Genomic DNA, 15,555 nt, shown 5'->3' with positions numbered 1-15,555 from the left:
AAAGCAAATCCTTGATGTAACCCAACCGTTATAGGAAAATTGGTTGTCACCCCTCCACAAGTGCGGACATTGGTTACTACTACTTCATACATATCCTTAATTATACTAATGTACTTGAGAGAAACACCTTTCTTCATCATTGTCCACCAGAGAACGTCCCTACGTACTCTATCGTATGCCTTCTCCAAATCAATAAAAACCATATGCAAATCTTTGTTCCTCTCTATTTCTCTCAATAAGTTGTCTAAGAAGATGTATAGCTTCCATAGTTGATCTTTCAAGCATAAAACCAAATTGATTCTCCGATATCATGACAACCTTCCTCAACCTAGACTCAATCACCCTCTCCCAAAGTTTCATAGTATGACTCATGAGTTTTATACCACGATAATCAAAGTCTATCCAAATGTGTTAAAAATAAAACAAGTGTGTCAAGGGTCTTTAATGATGATGGGACTTCTCTTGAAATAGAAGGAATAGGAAATTTTGAAAAAAATTATAAAACAAAGAAATTTTCTATTCCAGAAATTAGACATGTTCCCAAATTAAATTTAAATCTTTTATCTGTATCTTAAATTTCTGATTGTGGGTGTAATATTTCCTTTTCTTCTCATGGTTGTTGGGTACAGGATCGCCAGTTAGACAAGCTGATTGGGGAAGGCCATAGAGAAAGACTCTATTACATGGTTTTTTTTTTGAAATGCCAAAGAAAGCTTTTTGTTATAATATTCAGAAAATAGAGTTGGAACTGTGGCATAAGAGACTTGGTCATCCAGATATAGTCAAAATCCAACATTTTCCAAATCTAGGGAAATTTTATAACTCTGAATCATTTGATTGTAAAGATTGTATTCTCGGCAAAATAAAAAGATTATCATTTCAGAACAGAACCTTTTTCTCTTCAAGACCACTTGAATTAATACACTCGGATGTTTGGGGTCCTGCACCAGTAATTTCTAAAGGAGGATTTGTTTACTATGTTATTTTTGTCGATGATTTCTCCCGACATACGTGGATTTACTTTCTCAAACATAAGTCTGAAGTATTTTCATACTTTCAAACTTTTTATAATATGGTTAAAAAAAGTTTCAAAATGATATTGCTATTTTTCGCACAAATTCAGAGAGAGAGTTTTTATCCATAGATTTTCAAAATTATCTTAAATTGCATGGCATCACACATCAAATATCTTGTCCTTATACACATCAACAAAATGGACTGGCGGAACGAAAACATCGCCATATTATAGAAACCACTAGGACTTTATTAATAGCAAATCAAGTCCTGAAAGACTTTTGGGCAAAAGCTGCCTTAAGTGCCACCTATCTCATTAATAGGATGCCATCTTCTTCGTTCCAAAATATCACTCCCATTGAAAAACTTATGATATTTCTCCAGACTACTCTAGACTAAGAATATTTGGGTGCAAATGTTTCATATTTACTGACAAAAATGATAAACTTTCCTCTCGTGTGATTCTATGTGCCTTTTTAGGATATGCTGAAAATCAGAAAGGTTATAGATGTTTTGACTTCAAAAATAATAGACTATATGTGTCTAGAAATGTTTCCTTTCTTGAAAAGGAGGGCTTCTTTGATTTTAGAAAATTAAAAGACGTCACTGAGTACTCATTTTTGCTAGATCTAACATCAACATCAAATGAATATGACCTTGACTGTAACTTTGATGATGATCAAAGAATTATTGATCTTAATCATAATGTTGAAAATGAAGAAGTTCATAGGGATACTAGTATTCAATATTCCAGGTGACAAGAGTCTAATCCTCCATGTGCATTTGAAAAATATTCTAATATTCCAACTAGACAATCATCCCGAGTCTCGAGGCCTTCAGAAAAGTTTGAATCATACGAGTCCTTCTCACCCACATATAGGGTAGTTATTGCATTAATTCACTCATATGAAGAACCATCCACATATTTTCAAGCAAAAAATAATATCAAATAGATAGAAGCCATGAAAGCTGAATTAGATGCACTTGAAAAGGCTTCTACGTGGAGTATTCAGGATCTTCCTTCAGGGAAAAAAACTATAGGATGTCGATGGGTTTATAAAATTAAAATAAAGTGTGATGGTACTCTTGAAAGATATAAAGCCCGATTAGTAGCCAAAGGTTATGCCTAAGAATATGGGATTGATTATGAAGAAACCTTTGCTCCGGTGGCTCGTATGACAACTGTCTGAACCTTAATTGCCTTAGCTTCTATAAAAAAATGGTCTATTTTTCAAATGGATGTCAAAAATGTCTTTTTAAATGAAAAGCTAGTTGAAGAAGTATACATGGAACCCCCTCCTGGTCTAAGTATTCCTAAGGGTAAAGTCCTTCGCTTAGAAAAAATTCTTTATGGACTTAAACAAGCACCGAAAGCTTGGTATGATAGGTTTAGTCGTGTTATGATTGATATTGGTTTTCAATTCTTTTTAACTGACACTGCTTTGTTTATTAAGAATTCTGATGCAGGGATCATTGTGCTTATCTATGTGGATGATATGATCATCACCAGAAGCGATAAACAAGGATTTGAAACGATCAAAACATTTCTTAAATCTCATTTTGAAATGACTGATTTAGGCTTGTTGAGATATTTTTTAGGCATTGAAGTTGCTTATTCTCCTAGAGGATATTTATTATCTCAGACTAAATTTGCTTTTGATATTGTTTTCAGGTCTGGTATTACTGATGATAAGAAAGTCGACACTCCAGAAGTTGTTAATGTTAAAATGAAGATTGATGATTGAGAACTTCTTGCAGACCCTACTCCTTACAGACAGCTTGTCGGGGCACTTTTCTATCTATTCATTACCAGACCAGATATAACACATGTTCACACAGCAAGTCAATTTCAACATGCTCATACTTCTATTCATATGGGCGCAGTCATGCGTATTATCAGATACATCCAGTCCTCTCTTTTATGAAGACTTTTCTTATATTCCTCCTCTTCTCTTGATTTAATTACATATACTGATTCTGATTGGGGAGGTGATCCCAATAACAGACACTCAACCATTGGTTTTTGTGTTTTTTTAGGGGAATCATTGATCTCGTGGAGGTGTAAAAAACAACAAAATGTATCTCTCTCATCCACCGAAGCTGAATACAGAGTCATGACAACTACGACCATGGAAGTAGTTTGGCTCCGACGACTGCTTGCTGACATGGGAGCTGAAGTAACAAAGGCTTCACAAATGTGCTGTGACAACAAAAGTACGATCTACATTGCCATTAACAGAACATTCCACAAATGCACCAAACACATCGAAATGGATTGTCACTACGTCAGAGAAAAATATCTACACGGGATAATTGATTTGCCATATGTCACTTCAGAATATCAGTTAGCAAACTTCTTTACAAAGCCTTTTGCTGCTGCCCGATTTCACTTTCTCTTAGACAAACTTTCGCTCATTGTACCGTAAGTTTGATGGAGAGTGTTATGTAAAACTGTATATATATAATAATATTATTATATATATAAATATATTTTTCATTTCTTTTTTTTCTGTAACTTTTTTTCCTTTATTTTTTGTCTTTATGTCATCTAGTTCAGTTTGAACTAGAATGACAGTTGCTAGTCAAGTCCTGTCCAGACTTGACTAGCAATAGAGTTGTTGGACACAGTCCAACGACTCTATTTCGAGCTGTTGGACTGTGTCCAACAACTCTATTGAGTCCTCCTCTTTCAGCTGCGTATATAAAGGGGTGCAACCCCTCTTGTATTGAATTCCAATGCTTAAGCAATTGGTTTTTCATATCAATAAAGAATACCTTTTTATTTTTATTTTGTTTCCAGTTATACCCTTTTTAAGGGTTATGCTTGTAATGAAAATAGTGAAAACACCAATAATGCCAAACACATTTTAAAGAAGCCAAGAACACAAGTACTAAAAGTGCATACGTAACCCACTAAGGGGTAAAGTGCCTACAAGGCATAAGATTAATATTATTGAAGAGAGAAGGTGGGTGAAAAACCCATACAAATACAAGTGAGCGCCTCCTCTATTTATAGAAGAGGAAAGCTAAAAGGAAGGGATCACAAGGGGGCTCCCTTCTAGTCGTTGGGAGCCCCAACGGTCATAAATATGACCGTTGGGGCCCCAACAACTAGATGGGTGGGGCCCCTTGTGGTCCTACATAATGGAAAAATAAAAAACAAAAAAGAAAAGAAAAGGGTAAAAAAGAAAGAAAAGAGAAAAATACAAAAAAAGAAAAAAGATACATGATAATTTACCAAAAAACCCCTATCGGGTTTTTGGTTGTACAGAAAAATAAAAAGAAATAAAATATGTATGTATATACGTATATGTATATGTATATACACTTATATATATACGTATGTGTATATATATATAAGTATATGTATATATATATTTATATATACATATTTTAACAATGCTTTAGTGTCATTCTTGACACTTTCCCTTGTGAATCTAAGCTCGTGTTTCGAAGATCCCTATTTCATTTCAAGAAAGACATAATGAAGGAGGATACAAAGGCAAAATCATTTGTCACCATTGTAAAGAACCGGGACATATAAGACCGGATTGTCCCAAGCTCAAGAAAGTGGCCGCCGTAAGTGAAGAACCTCAAGAATCAAAGAAAGGGGGCAACTTAAATGATTTAACAAATGCTCAAATAGCGGAGGCCGTCTCACAAATTCTGAAAGTCACTCCTATATCTGGCACCGCCATCTCCTGTTCTCCTCCGGGTAAGTCTTCTTGGATTTTGGATTCGGGAGTCTCTTTTCACATGAGTCATAATGCGTCTCTATTATCCGATTGCGCTAATTTATATTTTTCATGTGTATCAACCGCCGATGGTACTTCTTTGAAAGTTAAAAGTATAAGAAACCTTAACAATACCTTGAAGTTTTTGTTTTGTTCCAAATATGAGGGTTATTCCAAAATTAGATTTAAACCTTTTTTCAGTATCTCAAATTTTCAATTATGGGTGTATTCTTCTCATCTAAGGCTTGTTGGGTGTGTAAGAATTTACCATAATTTACACAGTTTGCATTCAGCTGTCAAGGAATAAGAGGAAGAAGGAGAGAGAGAGGAGATGCTTAGAAACGGCAACCAAGCATAAGATGGCATGCCTTAATTCTCTTATTATGAACAAATAAAACAATGAGTTTAAAATACATTCAAATAACAAAAATACCATTACATAAAGATAACAGTCTAAGAAAGATAGACGCACGCATCTGGATCTGATCCAGATCTGATGACGTCGAATCACATTTTATCACCCTCTCTCAAGTTGTGCATGGGCATGGACCATGGACCATAGACCATGGACAACTTGTTCTTTAAGAACCAAAATTGATGCTTTGTTAGGCCTTTGGTGAACAAATTTGCAACTTGGCTTTCTGTACGAATGTTACGAGGCTCTATCTCTTTGTCTTCAACTTTTTGTCTGAAAAAGTGTTGATCTATCTCAATATGCTTTGTACGACCATGTTGTATAGGATTATGAGCAATGCTAATAGCACTCTTATTATCACACAACATAAATGATTGTGAGATTCCTTCTCCAAGATCAACAAGAGGATGTCTAAGCCATGTAGCTTCAACGATCACACAACATAAATGATTGTGAGATTCCTTCTCCAAGATCAACAAGAGGATGTCTAAGCCATGTAGCTTCAGCGGTCCCAGCTGCCATAGGCCTATATTCAGCTTAAATACTAGATCTAGCAATGGCTCTTTGTTTTCTGCTACTCCATGACACCATTTTTTTTAATGAATATACAATACCCAGAAACATTTCGCCTTTCATCTGGATCCTCAGCCCAATCTGCATCAATATAAGTAATGATCTCATGTCCCTTGTCAATTCAATTTCTTTGATAAAGAAGACCGTTACCAATAGTTCTTTTCAGTGTTATTAAAAATGTGCCTTAAGGCGCAAAAGGCGTGCCTCACGTAGAGTCGCGACATTTTGTGCCTCAAGGCGGATTTTTTTTTTTTTTAATTTCTAAGGCATAATCAACAAGATTTTTGTAGGTTAATCTCATATATTTTCCAGTTATTTAAGTTATGTAATCAGTTTCTTAGTATATTTTAACTTTTGTTGGTTAATCTCATATATTTTCTAATTATGTAATCAGTTTTTTAGTTACTTTTATAAGTTAATCTCATATTTTTTAGAATAATCTCATATATTTTAACTTTTGTAGGTTAATTTCATATATTTTCCAGTTATTTCAGTTATGTAATCAATTTCTTAGTATATTTTAACTTTTGTTGGTTAATGTCATATATTTTCCAGTTATGTAATCAGTTTTTAGTTACTTTTATATGTTAATCTCATTTTTTAGTACTTATTTGAGATTTTCTATTTCTTATTGGTTGTTATTTCATTGATAAAGCATTTCTTTATTTATTTGTATTTTTAGATATTTTTTATATATTTTTTAAAGTTTTCAAAAAAAAATTTGGGGGCTTACGCTTTATGGCTCGAGACTTACACCTCACCTCAGTTTTTGGTGGAGCGCCTCGCTACGCCTCAACGCTTTTCACAACACTGGTTCTTTTCAAAAATCTTAAAATTCTTTTTACGGCTTCAACATGACTAGTTCTTGGCTCATGCATGAATTGAGAAACCTGATTAACAGAATATACGATGTTTGGCCTGGTAAAAGTGAGATACTGATGCATTCCAACGATACTTCGATATTTAGTCAGATCACTATATAAATCTTCATCATTTGAGCTCAGCTTTTAATGCAGAATACATGGAGTGCTTAGAGGCTTACAATCTGGCATCCCTACTCTGCTCAAAAGATCAAGAGTATATTTATGTTGAGTAAGAGTTAAAACATCATCTCTTCTATCCACCTCAACCTTATGAAAATACCTTAAAGTCACCAAGATCTTTCATCTTGAAATTTTGCATCAATAATTCCTTCACAATCTGTATGACTGTTAGAATTGCCTGTGAGAATTATATCAACATATATAAGTAATAATGTAGTAACATCCTTATCCTTGAAAATAAAAAGAGAATGATCAAGAGAGCATCTGCGAAAACCATAGTTTTGAATTTTGAGAGAAAAACTCTTAAAATCAAGAACGAGAGTCTTGCTTTAATCCATAAAGAGCTCTTTTCAGTTTACAACCATAATCCTTGGGTTCTCCTTCAGCATATCCAGGAGGTTGCTCCATGAAGACTTCCTCCTTCAAATCTCCATGCAAGAAGGCATTTTTTACATCAAGCTGACTTAACTGCCAACCATAATCAACAGCCAAAGATATAACAACCCGTATTGTTCCCATCTTAACCATAGGACTGAAAGTTTCATCATAGTCTTGCCCATATTCTTGTGTGAAACCACGTGCCATAAGTCTTGCTTTATATATTTCAATACATCCATCAGGTTTATACTTAATCTTATAAACCCATATGCACCCAACAACATTTTTCTTTTCAGGTCTAGGAACAATTTCCCAGGTTTGACATTCATGAAGAGCTTCAATTTCCTCATTCATATCCCCTATCCATTTATGCGATTTAATGAACTGATGAAAATTACCAGGTTCATCATGCTTCTCTACTTGAGACATGAACAACTGAAAATCCATGAAAAAGTTATCATATCTGACCCATCTTTGAATAGGATGACGGTCATTCTCGATCTTCTCAAAAAAGACTAACTCATATCCTCCTTAACATTATCTGTGACATGATCTCTTGCCCTTCTGACATAAACTTGACTAGAGAATCTCTGAAAATCTCTAGGTATTTCATTTTCTGAAGAGTGAGGAGGATGGCTGACAAGATTTGTGTTGAATCTTGGATTTTGTTACACTGACACTGCTTTTTTGTAAGATTTACAGGTACCTCAATTATCATTTTCCTTTTATATGTTGATGATATGATCATCATTGGGAATGATCAGAAGGAAATTGAAGAAATTAAAATCATGCTTAAAAAATCTTTTGATATTACTGACATTGGTTTTTTGAGATACTTTTTAGGAATTGAAGTGGCCTACTCGTCAAGAGGGTACATTTTGTCTCAAAACAAGTTTGTAGCTGATATTATTGCGCGTTCAGGAATCACTGACACAAAATATACCGATACTCTTAAAGTGATAAATGCAAAAAATGAGAGCTGAAGACGGGGTGTTATTAGATGATCCAACTCCTTATAGACAACTTATCAGATCATTAATGTACCTATCCATCACCAGGCTAGATTGCGCATGCTGTGCACACTGCAGGTCAATTTCAACATATGCCCACATCGATTCACATGAGTGCAGTATTAAGAATAGTCCAATACATCAACAAAACTATATCTAAAGGGCTATTCTTATCATCTGCATCATCTTTAAATCTGTAATATCGTATATTTTTATACTTAGTTAAATTTAGATGTTTCTGAAATTTGGCTAAGTGTTAAAGAAGAATCGATACATATTCGATATTATAGTATGATGTTGGAATCTGGGCTTGGCCCAGGTCTCATCAACAAGGTTTAGATAAGTCAATCGAAAGGTGATAAAGAGTTTTATTCTTGACCTTTAAATGCAAGCGAAATTTGAGTTAAATTCAGGCGAATTTCGGAGGTGAAAATCAAAATATATATCGTTAGATGCGTCTCGAAATTCTGAGTTCAATGATATTTTACTTTTTTGAATTCGGGCTCCAGTTGTCCCGAAAATTGTAATTTTTCAAAAAAGGACCACCTCGACAAGCCATGTCCAGATTTGGATCGGACTGGATCAAATGTATCTGATCCAAATTAAAATGGATTTGGACTCTGTCAAAGACCCATATTAATTAGGAATTGATCCAACCCAGGATCCAATTGGAATATGGATTTGGATCTTGGATCCGAATCCAGATCCACAATCCATACCCAACAAAAATACAACTTTAAATTCAATATTTAAGTTTAATTTGAAGTTAACTAAAGTTAAAAAGACTCCCTGAGGGATAAGGTACCCTCTGAAAGTTTCTAGATATTTAATTATTAATAAATAATTAATTTATTATTAAATTAAAATTAATTTTGAATTTCAGTTTTGGTTAACTAAATGGACTCCCTAAATTGCTAAGAGATAAAAATTAGAAGAGTTATTAAAAAAGAAGAAAGATTTCTTTAGGAAAGAAATTTAAAAAAGTTAAAAGAGAGAATTTTAAAAAAATTGAAAAGTGAGTAAGAGAGACTCCCAAAAAGGAGAAGTCCTCTCTCCAGCCCACATTAGAAGGGGCTGGAAAGAGGTGGGGCGTCACCCCCTATCCCTCTATAAATAGATCAAAAAAAAAAAAAAAGAAAGAGAGAGAGAAGAGAAGAAGAAGAAGAAGAGGGAGAGGAATGATCCATCATCTTCTCCGATCATCCGGCGTTTCTTCCGTTTTTTTTTTACTTCTTAAAAAGGTACGAGTTCTTTCTTTTGATTCGAATAGGGAAAAGAGCCTAAATCTGATTTATAGGATATTTTTGAAGGGAAACCATGAATCTGATTTAGTTTCCCATAATCAACCTATGAAATATCGATATATGCATGGCTGGACTTGTGTATTTCAGATTTTAAACCCCTTTTCTCCTGGCAGAAGCATGTTTTATTTATGACCAATGCACACACACACACACACACGTATATATATATATATATATATATATATATATATATATATATATATATATATATATATATATATATATATATATATATATATATATATATATATATATATATATATGACAAATTTGTTGCAAACTGTGTTTGATAATAAATCTGGGTATTTATTATGCAAACCAGTTTGTAAATCTGTGATAGGATTTAAACATGTGTCCAGCATGCTTAATCTGATACAAATATGTATCTGATTCAAGAACCATGTATCTTGTTTGTGTATGCTAAAACATGCTGAAATCTGAGTCTGATTATATATCTACATTCTTTTCATAATGGACATGTTATACGGTTCTTTCTTTTTTTCTCGTGGGATTCTATAGGCAAAAGACTTAGTTTAGTGTTTATGAATCTAAAAGAATCAGTCTTCTTTTGCTGAGATCGATTTTGATTAGGTGGTAAACTGGACATACACATATGTTGGCCCGCATCGCTGTTCTTGAACTAGGTTTCACGTTGGGCTAAAATCAGAATGTGTTTGAGTAGGATTCGATTTATTTGGCCCATCTTAAATCTGCGTGTACCATTGATTTGAATATATAAAGTGTATATCGCCTTAAAAATTTTGTACCTAACAGAACAAATATAATTATTTCTTGGTTTATGTTGGATCAGAAATTTCTGTACCAAAGTTTGTTTTGCTGCCATTCTTTATTGTGCTTAAGCATGATTAGATCATGGTGTAAAACTGGAAATTTAACCTGTGTTTTATTGTCTTGATCAGCATGTGACCATTTACATAATGAAAACAGTCTGACATTGTCCAGTTCATGAACCGACTAGTTTTCATGTGATCAGATTTTGATTTATTGACTGGTAGTAACAAAACAACATGGACTGAATGCAGGAATAAAAAAAAAATTGCAATTTGTGAGCCCAGCCGACAGTCGGCTAGGCAGTCTCTTGACTGGTAATGCCCAGCCTACTATCGGCTAGGCAACATCAAGCTGAAAGAAGATATATATATATATATATATAGCAGAAAAGAAATTTTCTGGGCAAATTTAATAAGCAGGAATTTTTAGCCAAAAATAAAGGCAGGTTATTTTTGAAAAATGCGATTTTCGGGCCAACCGTAATCCGAATTCGGAAAAACAGGCCGCCAACACGAGAAGAATTACGAGGTGCATCTAACAGTGTATATACTTGATTTTCGCCTCCGAATTTCACCTGAATTTTACTCAATTTTCGCTCGAATTTAAAGGTTAAAAACGAAATTCACTCTGTTTTGTCAGCGGGCTCTGGGCCATACCCCGACCCAGCTGACATAACCTATATTTTAATATATTTTCTATGATTTTTATCATTTTAATTAAATATAAAATTAAAAATTCTTTTTTTGCGAATTTAAAAATCATGAAAAATTATGCAATATTACAATACAAAGCAAGCATTAAAGTGCATAAGCACAAGTCCACTAAGGGACAATACAAAGAGCCAACAAAGGGCAACACAAATAAGTAAAAGAATAAGAGATTTATCGATAATATGCTTGTAAAAGCATTAAAAGAATAAGGGGGAGATATCCCCTATTTATACACAAAAAAGGAGGAGAGGGAGAGACCTTTGTGGAGCTCCCAAGGACTTTATGGTCTGAAAGACCATAGAGCCCCTCAAGGAACTCCCAAATTACAAAAAGTAAAAAATACATAAAGAAAATAATAAAGAAGAAAAATACTATTTTTAATACACAATATTTATTACATGTAAAAAGATAGAAATGCCCCTATAGGTATTTAACTATTATAAGACCAAAAATAAATATATGAATATATGTATATTTACATAAGAATATATATATACATATACACATATTTTTACAATATCCAACAAATGCACATTCTATAGCATTAGGAGAATGTTTGTCATGTTTTTTAATAAGAACAAAACACTTGCATCCAAACATTCTCAACATTTTCAAACCAGACTAATTTTAAAAAGTTTTTCTATAGGAGAATTATTTTTCAAAGTTGATGAAGGCATTCTATTTGTCTAGGTTGAGGAAGGTTGTCATGATATCGGAAAATCAATTTGGTTTTATGCCTGGAAGATCAACTATGGAAGCTATACATCTTCTTAGACAACTTATTGAGAGAAATAGAGAGGAACAAAGATTTGCATATGGTTTTTATTGATTTGGAGAAGGCATACGATAGAGTACCTAGGGACGTTCTCTGGTGGACAATGATGAAGAAAGGTGTTTCTCTCAAGTACATTAGTATAATTAAGGATATGTATGAAGGAGTAGTAACCAATGTTCGCACTTGTGGAGGGGTGACAACCAATTTTCCTATAACGGTTGGGTTACATCAATGATCTGCTTTAAGCCCTTTCCTATTTGCTATAGTAATGGATGAGCTTACGAGATCAATTCAAGAAAATGTGTCATGGTGTATGTTGTTTGCTGATGATATTGTTTTGATTTATGAGTCTAGAGCTGGGGTTAATGCTAAGTTAGAATTATGGAGACAGACATTGGAAGCAAGAGGTTTTAAGTTGAGTAAGAGTAAGACAGAATACATGGAATGTCGGTTTAGTAAGCAACGAAGTAGTGATGGGAGTGTAGTGAAGCTTGGTGAGCAAGAAATACCGGTGGATGATTGTTTCAAATATTTGGGATCTATCATTCAAAAGTATGGAGAAATTGATGGAGATGTAAATCATAGGATAAAGGTTGGGTGGATGAAATGGAAAAGTGCAACTGGAGTGTTGTGCGATCGTAGAATGCCATTGGGATTGAAGGGAAAGTTTTATAGGACGACTATTAGGCCCGCCTTACTATATGGTACGGAATGTTGGGCTGCCAATCATATTCAAAAAATGAGTGTAGCTGAGATGCGTATGCTGAGATGGATGTGTGGAAATACAATAAAAGATAAGATTCGGAACGAGGAGATACGTAAGAAGGTAGGCGTTGCACCCATTGAAAATAAGTTGAGAGAGAATCGTTTACGGTGGTTTGGACATATTCGGCGAAGGCCGAATGATGCTCCAGTTAGAAGGATGGAGAAATGGGAAAATATATTAGTTAAAAGAGGTCGGGGTAGGCCTAGGAAGACATGGATGGAGGTGATAGGAAAGGATATGAATGCTTTGAACCTCACCGAGGACATGGCATTGGATAGAAATGATTGGAGGAGAAGGATTCATGTGGAAGACCCAAAATGATTTTCTTTTTTGGTTCATATCGCCGACCCCAATTATTTTGGGATGAAGGCGTAGTTGTTGTTGTTGTTGATGAATGCATTCTATTTATCAAATATACTGAAGTGAGAGTAACTTTGGCCCAAAAATTTTTAGGAACTTCTTTTGACATGACCAAGTTCTAGTAGTTTCAATAATATGTCAGTGTTTTTTTTCACAATTCTATTTTGTTGTGTTCTTGGGCAGGATTTTTGATGTAAAACCCCATGACACTTCAAATAATTTTGAAAATCATTAGATAAATTTCTTCTCCTAAATCAGAGCAAAAAATTTTTATATCGGTTAACTAGATTATGAAATTCTTTAAAACATGCAAAAACTTCAATTTGAATCTAAGGAAATAAATCCAAGTATATCTACTATAATCATCTATAAAAGTAACATAATAAGAGAACCCCCCTTTTGACATAGCCGGAGTCGGTCCCCATACATCCGAGTGCACCAATTCAAAAGGTTTTTTTGACACAAAAGTTCTAGTTCCAAAAGGAAGCATTTTCATGTTGGACTAGCCGTTAGGCATGGCATGCCTAACTGGTAGCTGGCTCTGACAGCTAGTTAGAAAAAATAAAAAAAGAAACAAAAAAAATGCAGAAAAAATATTAAATAAAATTATACATTATATACATATATTAAATACATATGCATATACATATAAGACATGTATATACATACATATATAGTATATATATTGTGTAGAACAATATGTAACATAGAAATGGTTTCTTTGTATATTTTGAATGTGTTACATTGAATAATTTTACAGTTTTGCACTAATGGTTTTTGGATTTATCGTCTTATGTATTTTGTAACTTTTTACAGTGATTCATTGAACAACATGCACTAGCTGTTTTTGGATATATTTTCTAGGCAACATTAGCACCTATGTCACAAAGACACGTGGCGTGAGTTTGACTTGCAAGTTCAATTTTTTGGGGGAAATTAGATGTTAGGACCTAGATTTTTTTTTTATCTTTTTAATCAATAGAAACTATATTTTGACCTTTTAATAGTAAAAATTTCATTTTTATTGAAATAATAATAAAAAGTATCAAAATATTACTAAAAAAATTAAAATAATGTGTGTACATATTTGTGTCTGTGTCGTCGTGTCCGAGCATGTTTGCTCATGTCACTAGGGACATGCACCCAAAAGGATGTGTCTCTGTGACATAGATTAGCACCATGTATCCATATAGGTTCAAGGTATTGACACCAGCATTGACATCAGATGCTTGAAAATGCTTTACGTACATGGTTAAAACCTACAGTTTGTGTTTTTTATGATCTTAAATCTTAATATCTTGCTGAATTTCTGTGTTTTATTTTTATGATTTGTCATTCACATTACTTATCCATGATCTTGATGCTTCATTTAGTATTTTGTAATTGTGCAAGAGGAATTTAGAGCCATATGCACACCCGTAAATCTATATAGATGTGAACATATCCTTGTCTTCTACTTTTCATTAAAAGGGGTATGTTTTGTGCCTCATATATGCCCATGAAGTGTCCACGTATGGTTTTCTTTCATAAATTGTTTATTGGTTTACCTTTACTTCGGTATTGTACTTGAAAAGAATGACCATATGGCTAGCTAGGCAGTTGCATGATAAGGATATGAGCATCATAAATTCATTTCAGGGTGCTTTTATAACGTTGAATTCCTGTTTTGCTGGTGAATGTTTCTTCAGTTTGGGCTAATGCCAGTATAGTAAATGTGTGTACATGCTTTTATGTAGCTCAAAATATTTCCTAGTCTTAGTTTGCAATTTGTCAAAATTGAAATCACAGGGTGTACCTGATCGAGTAAATGATGAAGTCTTTATTGCAATGTCCAAGGCTTTAAACTTCATAAATCCAGATGAGCTGTCAATGCAGTGTATTTTGATTGCATTGAACCGTTTCCTTCAGGTACTTTAAATATTTCATTTAATTCTTTGAACACACACACACATTCACAGTCCATACATACATACATACATGTGTGTGTGCGCATCTCTCTCTCTCTCTCTCTCTCTCTCTCTCTCTCTCTATATATATATATATATATATATATATATATATATATATATATATATATATATATGAGAGAGAGACATAGAGTCTCTTATGTTGAATTTTACTATTCCTTATTCCATTTGACTATAGTCTGTATGGATCCAACCATGAGTAGATAAATGTAGCCCTTGGAATATTTTTAATGTGCTATATGTAATGCCCCAAAACCAGCCCGTATTTGGTCCAGTCTTCGGATGTGATTCTTGCGTTTATGTCTGTCTTTGGGGCTTAAATAACCCAACAAAGCTTTATAAAAGCAAGAACATGAACATTTATAAAACATTCTAACAACTCCATCTAATAACTCATCTTTCATTAAAATCTTCAATACAAGACAAAATACAACTGTGAGATGATCATCATATCTTCTAAATGATCAAACTAATATCTCCACCAAGGTTAAAATGCGTGACTTCCTTGTCGCTCTCCTCGTTGAAATATCCTATGAGTCTCTTTAAATTCTTGCTACTTCTATCAAAATTCTCACTCTGAAAAAGACAATAATAACATTCAATGAGCTACACGTTCAATAAGCAACTAATTACAATTTTAATAATTAAGTTTTTGAGGTTTTTTAACAAAATACATTTGAAAAGGACATTTTCGAAAAAGACAACATAATAGAT

The 15,555-nt window shown here is 33.6% G+C and overlaps 1 protein-coding gene across 2 annotated transcripts in view; it reads left to right on the top strand.

Moving 5' to 3' along the window:
- Positions 1-15,555, top strand: part of PDS3 (phytoene desaturase 3) — a 158,417-nt gene that overhangs the window by 111,688 nt on the left and 31,174 nt on the right. For both annotated transcript variants that reach the window (XM_090019452.1, XM_090019453.1), the window contains exon 8: positions 14,663-14,782. In XM_090019452.1, coding sequence (XP_089875578.1) covers positions 14,663-14,782 — 120 coding nt within the window. The remainder of the gene's footprint in view (positions 1-14,662; positions 14,783-15,555) is intronic.

Source organism: Nuphar pumila, chromosome 10, assembly GCF_984573655.1.
Source record: "Nuphar pumila chromosome 10, dmNupPumi1.hap1.1, whole genome shotgun sequence".
Lineage (NCBI taxonomy): Eukaryota > Viridiplantae > Streptophyta > Magnoliopsida > Nymphaeales > Nymphaeaceae > Nuphar > Nuphar pumila.
This window is presented reverse-complemented; position numbering and strand designations above follow the sequence as displayed.